This window comes from Lactuca serriola, chromosome 4, assembly GCF_051521515.1.
Source record: "Lactuca serriola cultivar US96UC23 chromosome 4, Lser_US96UC23_V15, whole genome shotgun sequence".
Classification (NCBI taxonomy): Eukaryota; Viridiplantae; Streptophyta; class Magnoliopsida; order Asterales; family Asteraceae; genus Lactuca; species Lactuca serriola.
The window spans coordinates 151,472,129-151,482,708 of NC_136411.1; the positions used below are offsets into that span (position 1 = coordinate 151,472,129).

Below are 10,580 nucleotides of genomic sequence, written 5' to 3' on the forward strand. Positions count from 1 at the left end.
ATGGAGGTCGACTCGATTTGAACTCTTCACCTTCGATAAACAAATTCAAAGTCTCTGTCATCAAGGTGCATCTATCCCCAATTTGTGTAATACGTGTGTTATTTGTAGGAGGGTGCACTACAAACAAATTTACATTTAGTGACACAAACTGGCATATTCTTTTTTGTGCCACTATATTCGGTTTTTAGTGACATATTTTTTTGTGTCACTGTATCACCACCGTTTTCATTTTACTGCTTCTAGTTCTCCAAAAATTTGAACCTCCCGCTGCAACCAAAGTTTATTTTCATTTTCAGCTTTTAATTTCCCTCTAGTCTCCAAAATTTTGACTTAGAGGGTGTTTGGGAAAACTTTTTAAATGACTTCTGTCTTTTAACTTTTCTAAAAAGATATAAAGATGTTTGGATGATGCAAAAGTTCTTTTCAAAATAACTTTTTGTAAAGAAGAAAATGGTGAGTTTTCAAAAGTCAATAAAGTGTGATTTTTTGTAACTTTTGGACTTTTAAAGTTAAATCACACTCAAAAGTCAAAAAATACTACACAAACACTTTTTAAAACCCATTTTTGGCTTTTATTTCCTTAAAAAAAACTTTTACAAAAAGAAATTTTACAAAAAATGATCTTTCAGGCTTAAAAAACACCCCCTTAATTCCCCCGTCCCAAAAATAGAACTTAAATCAAGTTTTCTCCAGAGTCGATCATATCGTTGCCACTGTATCATCTGATCGAGAATTCTAAACCACTCCTAATTTACAACGAGATTAAAAATACATCCAACCCTTTCGGATTCCGTATAAGCAAAAATCCCTCCCAATTCCTAATTCTCAAACTCTCATGTCCCCTTCATCTTTCTCTTTTTTTTTGTTCAGTAGAAGCCAAACTCAAGGAAAAGGTTCAAGAGTTCAAGAATAAGAACAAGCCCACAGAGATCTAAACTAGACTCATTTACTCGTAAGTTTTTCTAATTTTGATTGTTATTGAAGCTCAAAAATTCAGTTATAGATGTTAGATAGGTGTATCTTTCTGTTAAAGCTCTGATTTTGAGTGCGATTTTGTTTGACTTCTCAATGTTTTTTGTAACACCGTAAATTTCAAAACAAATTTTCGTTTAAGATAATCATTTTATTCTTAAATATACTTGTTTAAAAATCTCATTCATAATCGAATTACAAAACGGAATTCCATTTTCACTTATATAGAAAACCAGGATCCTCCAAATCATGACTCCTTCTCGGGTGTGTACAATCAAGCCGGTGCCGTCCCGTGATACTGAAAGAAACCTGCAACAACATAACACAAACACTGTAAGCACGAAGCTTAGTGAGTTCCCCAAAATACCACATAAAACATATTAGCCACTCGAGGCTATAACTCTATGGGTCCGTGCACCCAACTCTGTGAACCCTCAGGTTCTAACTCTAGGAACCCTTCGGTTCCAACTCTGCAAACAGGCACAACATAAATCACATAGAAATAATGCAGTACAACACATATCATACATAGCATACAAATACTCTGTCACATAACTCTGGTTACATACTCAAGGTAAAGTATAGTGAGAAGACTCACCTCGCGTGTCTCGATATCTCACAACCCTGGGAATCCCTCGTGCCCGATTCTCCGAGCTCTAATCCTCCTATAACATCATATGTCCCTAGTTAACACTTTATATCTCTAATGTTGACTATCCCTAAGAAGTCAACACAGGTCCACTCTGGTCAACGGTCAACTTTGACCGGACTCGGCGAGCGCTAGGGCGACTCGGCGAGTCTAGACGTTCTCACCAACTCTCTAAGATTCCCTTTCTACACGTCGAGTATCCCCCCTGACTCGACGAGTTCCTCCTGGAAGAATCGCGGGGCCACCCCGACTCAACTCGCCGAGTCTGAAGAACAACTCGGCGAGTCCCAGTTCGACTCAGACCAGCTATTAACCCTCTCCAACTCACCCTGACTCACCGATCCAACCCATAACCTGGACAGGACCATTCTAAGGCAATCTTCAAGCTACTCGCCGAGTCTGTTCATCGGACTCGGCGAGTCCATGCCATGCAACCGCTCAAACTGCTTTCTAAGGTCAGATCTGCTCCGGCAATTCATAGGTCTGGCCTTCCTAGACTGGTTCATCACGTAAAGTCCTTATTTCGGTGCTCATAATACACCCCATGACTCATAATTGACGTTTTGACCTAAGGCATAAGGATTCCAATCCAAAACCTCCATTGATTCCCGAAAAGCTCAGGCATGGGACACTCTGGACTTCCAAGGGTCCCGATATAGGGTTCCAATCGCTTGGGGGACTAAGGAAGCACTCGATTTAGCCACAAAAGGGTTCAATAAACCCTAAATCCATATACACATCAACATAGAAGGGAACAACTCGAAAATATTACCTGAATAACGTTGCTCTGTGTCCCCAACCCTCAGAATATGGCTTCTCCTGTTGTTCCCTTAACCAAGCCTCCTCCTCCTTGCAAGATAACACTTCCAAGATCAATAATGGTCTTCTACCTTGCTCCAGATGCTCACAATCGAATTAGGGTTTCACTCAAAGGACTAGGGTGAACAATGACGGCCATAAGGCCCCTTTATATATGTCCCAAACCTGGAAAGTTAGGGTTTCGCTAAACAGCGCGGACTCGCCGAGTCCATATCCGGACTCGCCGAGTCCAGTCGCGAACCCGCGACCAGATCCACGATCCTACTCGGAGAGTCTGAGCTCCAACTCGCCGAGTCCCCTCTTAAAACACCCAAAATCATAAATATAACGATACCTGGAATTCCGGGCTGTTACATTTTTCCTCCATTTTCGTGTGGGCAGTGCTTAATCATTTAGAGACAGACCACCGTCTCCCAGTCTTTTTACAGAAGTTGAGTACCGTGTTATTGCGAATGCGATAGCCGAGACGTCTTGGATTCATAATCTTCTTCATGAGCTGCATCGTCCTCCAGACAAAGCCACAACTTTTTATTGCAACAATGTTAGTGCGGCTTATATGATAGGCAATCCAACTGCACCAAACACATTGAGATTGATATTCATTTTGTTCGTGATCGCGTGGCTACAGGTCAAATCTAGCTTCATTTTCCTTTGTCCTCTTAGGATGTTGATATATATTCATAAAGGGTCTTCCATTCCTTTGTTCCTTGACTACAGATCCAATTTGAACATTCGGTCTTGCGACCCGTTCAAACTGCAGGGGGATGTTAGCGTATAGTTGTAATTCTATATATGTATTGTATTCAACATATTAGACCCATTGTATTTTCGGTATAGCCCATTCTGTATTTGTACTCTATTTATACGGTTTACTGAGAGAGAGATGCTTGTTTCATGGAAAATTATACCAATAACATTATGATGTAGGTAAGATGAGGTTTTTCTCGGTATTGAAGTATTACAACCCACTCAGGGCATACATATTTTCCCAACATGTTATTGAGTTAGTTAAAAGATTCAAGATGGTGGATTTCAATGTTGCGATTAACCCAATAATTCTAGGGGGCAAATTGAAATTTGATGAAGGAGAAAGAATGGTTGAGACTCTTTTTAAGCAAATCTTGTGTACATCGCCACTACTAAGTTGAATATACAATTTTTAGTGAACTTAATAAGTAGTTCATGGCTAAACCCACTGAAGTGCATTATATAGCAACAAAGAGAGTGTTGAGGTATGTAATTGCCACACTTGACTTTGAGATTTTGTAATAAAATAACAAAATAATGATCACTGGAAGAGTTCAAGGACAACGATTTTACAGGATATATCGATATAGGAAACATGTGATTATGTGTTCCTATGCTATGTAATAAGCAATATATTGTTACTTTATCTTCCACTAAAGCATAATATGTGCCAGATGCAGCATGTGCCTATCAAGCAATTTAGGTTAGAAGAGTACTTGAAGAATTGGGTTTGGAGATCAATAAGAGCATTGTCATAAAAGTGACAACACTTCCACCATCAAGTTATCTAAGAACCCAGTGTTACATGAAAAGCTCAAGAATATAAGAGTTCGTTTCCACTTCTTTTGTGACTTGGTTTAAGGATAAAGTGATTCTATTAAAGTATTGTGGATCAAGTAAACATGTAGCATATATATTTTTACAAGGCCTGTGAACCATGAAGTTTTTCTAAAGCTAAGGGGGAAGCTTTAAATATGCTAAATGCTAAATCGATTCAGAAATTACCTTTTAATAAAACTGTTAAGAAGCCTATCATACAACCCCAAACAAAACCTACAATTTTTCAAACACTCGACAACTACGAAAATATTCCATAACCCTATCATATCATACCTACTGATACAATTTATGTTACCGGAATATGATAAATTCACTTTAAACGATTTTTTTCTAGAAACCGTATGTATGGTTACTTTACTTTTTACAATATCACAGTAAATAATCCAACATAAACATTGCATCTTGTACTTTTTCTTTCTCAGGTTGTATGGGCCAATTCCTGTTGGTCTTTTTTGTTTTAATAAAGCGTTCAAACAAAATCTGATTGTTATGATTATGATATTATTTCCCAATTATTTTGACTTGTTGATAAATTATTTTATATGGAGAAATACAGAAATAATGTTACTATAACCATAGTAAACACTGCTAAACAACATAGTAAAGAATTGCAACAAAAAGTAGTTTCTATTTTTATCATATGAAATGGTCACGTTAAATTGGCCCAACTACACCGTTTTATGCATATTTTTTGAATAAAGGAACAATAAATTTTTCGTACTTTGTGGTTTTCTAATTCTATCATGACACGAGAAAGATTGTATTCAAAATTTATATCGATGGTCATCTCTACAGTCTAGAGAGGCATAAATATCAGGCCAATATTAAAAAGTACAAACTTACAACCGGTACAGAACCCTAAAACCAAATCCAAAACTGGGCACTATTATAACTGGACTTGGGCCTTTACCGGGCTTTCGTAATATGTTGTAGGCAACATTTGTATTTAACTGGTATTTTTTTATTATTATTTCTTTGTTTTACAAAAATAATCAATTCACAATTTAATAAACAATTGACAAAACTGTTTATAATCATTTTACTCTGATCAAACAATAATTATTTAGTTAAGATAAGATACTAGACCAACAGAGATTAATTGCTTTGTGTTTAAGTAAATACAAACATTAAAGTAAAATAGTTGAAATAGTTAAAAATACCCACGCTTATAAACCAAATAAAGTAAAAGTTATTCACTAAAAGGTAAAGCAAAATGATCATAAGGTTCACGGAACAAAACCCTATGGACCGCAAAGGTAAAACAAAAGGTCTCAAAGATTGTACCATATTTCTAAATTAATCATTGACTTGTGTTGTTTAACAACTCAAGGTTTTATGACATTTATGACGAGGGTGCTATTTGCGTATTTCTTATTTGTGGAGCATGATTTTATTGTGTATCAAGGCAATTTTTGGGTTAAGCCATAGACCCTTTTGGTTACGGCCGATTTTGATGCATGAAGCAATGTTAATAAAATAGTTTATTTTGATGCATGAAACATGTATAATGTGTTCATAAAATAGTTTTTTTTCAATGTTTATATATATATATATATATATATATATATATATATATATATATATATATATATATATATATATATATATATATATATATATATATATATATATATATAGGATAAGGTTCTAGCCCTAAACTCATAATGATGAGAAATAGATTATTTTCAATTCAATAATTTTCTATTGAATTAGACATTATTTTACATCGATAAACAATAAGTAACGGAAGAAAGAAATTATTTAGCACCTCCTTCCTTCCAATACTCATTGAAAGTGCGTTGTTGTGTCAGAAGAAGGATAGCTATACTGATTTGGTATTCCTTAAAGACGCCCTGGGTACAATATTGACAATCTCACAAAGATTTTTTTCAATGAATTTCCATTTACTGATCCAATCTTTTACGAAATCGATCCCTTTTTGACTGTACAAGAATATGTGGAGCCCAGCATGTCTGGAAGCACAAGAGGACGTTCTTTTGTTGATATTATTACCACTATTCACTACTAGGTCATTCATAGCATTACTATACCTTCGCTATTCATTACGGGTTGGTTATTCGTCAGCACTAGTTTAGCTTACGATGTGTTTGGAAACCCTCGGCCAAACAAGTATTTCACAGAAAACCAACAAGGAATTCCATTAATCACCGGCCGTTTTGATTCTTTGGAACAACTCGATGAATTTAGTAGATCTTTTTAGGAGGCTTCAATGACGAGAGAGAGAGAGAGAGAGAGAGAGAGAGAGAGAGAGAGAGAGAGAGAGAGAGAGAGAGAGAGAGAGAGAGAGAGAGAGAGAGAGAGAGAGAGAGAGAAATAAAACCAAAGCGGAGCAAATCAAAAGAAAAACATATGACAAGAAAAAACAGGCGCAAATGTTGAAGAGGGTGTAGAAGAAATAAAGAAAGAACCCGTCTAGAGACATTGAACCATGTGAAGCGGTGTAAACGTGACAAATGGTCAGGAGAAAATTTACTCTCGCTATAGATCCTAATTGGTAATGGTCCACTAGGGTAATATTTCATTTGGCATGTTAATTAGGCTATTTAATTTCTCTTTGATTTGGCATGTACTCTTCTTTTTTTTTTTTTTTTTTTTTTTTTTTTTTTTTTTTTTATAATATAAACCTTAAATTATTTGTAATTTAGAATCTTTTAATATAATGTTCATATTATTATACATGTTTTGCTTCTCATTAACTACAACAATAGTCATTGGGCGACCGTTGTAGTGGACTTTAACACATGAATTTGGAATATTAATGATAGCATGTTTTCAATACGTCGTAACGAGAAAATCGTGGAAGACTTACAACCTTTCAAAGATTATTTCAACGAGTATTATTATTGGGTAAAAAATGGGGCCAACACACCAACGTGCAACTTAAGGTTAATTTTTCCCACAAGGTAGCAATCGCAGTATCATTCCCCATGTGTACAATCATTGTTAGTAGTTAAAACAATAGTACAACAAAAATTGCGAAGCGATTTATACTCAGGAGGTTTGATTATCAGGTAAAATGCATATCTTGCTAATTCACAATCATTATCAGTCTTTTGTGGTATTTTTTATGATGGAAGAAAAAGTTGTGAATTCAATTAAAAGTTAAAACCAATGATGATTCATGAAGAAATCACTAAACCATATATTCATAATCCAACTTCTGAATCCAATTAAAGTAATGTATCCACCTACAAAATGCACCCATAAAGCTAATCTTCCAACGGGTAAAATCCCTAATAACCCCAAAAAAAACCCTAACAATTACACCAATGCCACCATCTCCCCACAAAACCAATACTTCTGAAAAGCTCAAGTGATGTTTTAAGACCTCAAGAGTCCCCAACAAATACACAAATTCCATCTCTCCCCACAACTCCAAAACCCCAAACGCTTTCCCAATAATATTTTCTTCAACATCTCTCACAAGCTACATTCCTGTTTAAATAACATTCAAGCATAAAAAAAAACTACTCAAGGGTAATTCGGTCATTACTAAAAAAAAAAGTACCAAGTCGGTTAGGCGAGGCTCCACGAGAACATACAGTGGTACTCCATTTAGCCTCCAATTACCCTGTTGACACGTAACTTTAAATTCAAGTAGAACAAAAGAATATAAAAAAAATAGTGAACAATAAATTTTATTACCTTGACTTGTGGCAATCCAATTACACATGCACATTCAACAACCTCGGCTCCAACACGTTCTAGAAAAAAAAAAAATGTTGAAAATGTGTTTTTATTATTGGGATAAAAGTAAAAGTAAGATGCTATTTTGAATATAAAAAATGTACCTAAAAGCCTTATGGCTGCCGAGAGGGTCCCGCCTGTGGCCACTAGATCGTCTACAATCAACACGCTTTCCCCGGGTTGCACCGCCCCAACATGCATCTCTAGACAATCCGTACCGTACTCGAGCACATATGACTCACATATAACTTCACCTAAAATTCGAAGCAGGTTAGAGTTATATCAGACAGATGTAAATCAGGTACACAGAAGAATAAAATAAGAAACAACTTGTTTTATGTTTGATAAAATAATAATACTAATAATAATAAATAAATGGGTCCCACCAATACTAGAGTACTAGGTTTACATATAAGATTGTTTTAAATTTACATTTATATAGGAAGTACAATTTACAACTTTTTATTATAATTTATAATCAAATACATACAAAATTATTTGTAATGAAATACTCATTTAAAACTAAAATAGATGTCTTCTTCCAAATGAGATCAATATTGATTTATTGAATATGATTTGTTAAAAAAAATTAATTTTTAGTTTTATAAAAAAGGGAAAAAGTTAAATTATGGGGACCACAAATTTCCATACATTTTTGGCAAAAATATCACCCTTGAACCAAGGGGCAAAAGGCAAGATTTTCCCTAAAGTTAACAACTTTATAATAATATATATATAAGAAGCCGATCTTGTATAAGAATAGTAGATGAATTATTGGTGTCAAGTTATTATATTTTTAAAAAAAAAATTTTAAAAATCTAAAAGATTAAATGCATACCTGGCAATTTTTTTGGTTTGCGTAATGGAACGAATTTAGCACCAATAGCCAATGCAATTGGAGGGCCAAATATAAATCCTCTAGCTTCCACTCCTATATTTTATGTATTATTATTGAATTTTCTTTAATCGCTATTCAAGATAATAATTGCAAATAACATCCATAAAAATATGATTATACGAAAGAGTAAATATATAAACAGAGCTTTCATTTGTAAGGCCATATTTTAATAAATTCAGCTTATGTTTTGTCATCAATCAATAATGAATCAATAGATTAGTCGTGATTGATGTAATTGATATTGCAAATTTTTTGTCTCTAAAAAATCTTAGCTAACTAACAAGGTTAGTTGTCACATTAAAAAAAACGTCGTTAATATTTAATCCACGCATAATGACAGCATTGATATGTTAATTTCATATTAGATATGAACAATCCATGTGATATGTTCTGGGGCCCACATATTACATCATTCATTCTTAAAAAATCTAGGGGGGGGGGGGGGGGGGGAATGAATAGGAACAATAGATAATAAAAAGAGCTACCAAATGTACTTCATATAATGTTAATGATATTTTGTCTCTATAATATCAAGCCAAAATAGGTTAAATTTTTATTAGAACAAAGTGTTTGTATTTTATTGTTGAGAAATTTTTACATAAAAGACCCCTTTTAAAGTTTAAACCCTCAAATAACAAAACTTTACATTACTTAATCCACAAAATACACAAGGGAAAAAAAAAGTTAGGATCTTGGGGCAGATTGGATAAGTTTAAATTGATTTAATTGATTTGACCACAAAGGTCAAAGATCAAACATGAAATATTCTATTATTTTTATTTTATTATCCAGAAAAGGTTAAATCGTTGCCACAATGTTGGATTTAACAGTGTTCTTGAAAAGATGAACATCTTCTAAGATATCGACCTGAGAAACAACAAATTGGTCCACCAAATTCCTAAATGTTAAGAACCCTAATTTCAGCAATTGGAGCATGTATTTTTCCTCTTTCACAGAACATTTTATCGAAAGGAAAAATGTTTTGGGATAATAGTCATTGACAGAAACCAAATCATCGAAAAAGAATTCAAAAATCATGAAATAAACTACTCACAAACTGACACACTGATCTACTCATGCAAATAGAATAAGATGAACTGGTGGAGTATCATATTCCTTTCCCTAAATTTTGCAGAGAAACCAAACAAGGAAGAAGCACATGTTTAACAGAGAATCTATGCATGAAAGCTTATAAGAGGAGTGAACAGAAATAATACCAGCAACTACTGAAATTTTCTTATCTCTGTAACGATCGACAAAGATATCAACGGTGTATTTGAACGCCTTTTGATCTAACAACAGCGTTGTTATATCTTGAAACATTATCCCTGAAGAAAAGATGGAGTTGACGAATCAGAACACAACCTGTTCGACGAAAAGCCAGAGTGAAAAAACAAGGCAAAATACCTGGTTTAGGGAAGTGAGGAACGACTCTTATGGCATCTGAAATGGCCTTTATCCTTGGGTCTCCATGTAAGCCATTTTCTTCTGCAAACATCTCTCTGTAAATAGAGAATTTTCCGGCGAAAATGGAAGGAAGGGGGCGAGTGAAAAATGGAACAGTTGGTCACTTCCTTATCTAAGCATGTCCTGTGTGCGCTTATTTATAACCGAATTAAACATGTACTTTCTTCTCGATCAAATTATTATAAAATAATTATTAATTGCAATGGATTTTGTGAAAATGTGTTTGTACTTGAAGTTAAAGATTCAAAAGAAAAAAAAATCATTAAATAAAACTGTATGTAAAAAAAATTGATTTGAATAGAGCCTCTTTGGTAAAAATATTTTATAGCTAAAAGTTATAACTTTTATACGTATATAAATGTTTGATAAAAATAATTAAAAATTTTTAAAATATATAAAATTATATAAAAAACTTATCTAAAAAATATCATTGATTTTAAAAATGAAAATTAAGTCGGTTTGTAAAATTATAAAAGAGTT

General features: G+C 34.0%; 1 protein-coding gene across 1 annotated transcript; it reads right to left on the minus strand.

Annotated features, from left to right (window-relative positions):
- Positions 1-7,166: 7,166 nt before the first annotated feature.
- LOC145102759 (adenine phosphoribosyltransferase 5-like) lies at positions 7,167-10,220 on the minus strand. Its single transcript, XM_079040232.1, has 7 exons — positions 10,041-10,220; positions 9,851-9,961; positions 8,574-8,666; positions 7,840-7,989; positions 7,694-7,752; positions 7,557-7,619; positions 7,167-7,483 (listed from the first exon to the last, which is right to left on the minus strand). Exons 1-7 carry the CDS (start codon positions 10,129-10,131, stop codon positions 7,469-7,471), a joined length of 582 nt encoding a protein of 193 aa, XP_078896358.1. The 5' UTR covers positions 10,132-10,220; the 3' UTR covers positions 7,167-7,468.
- Positions 10,221-10,580: the final 360 nt, after the last annotated feature.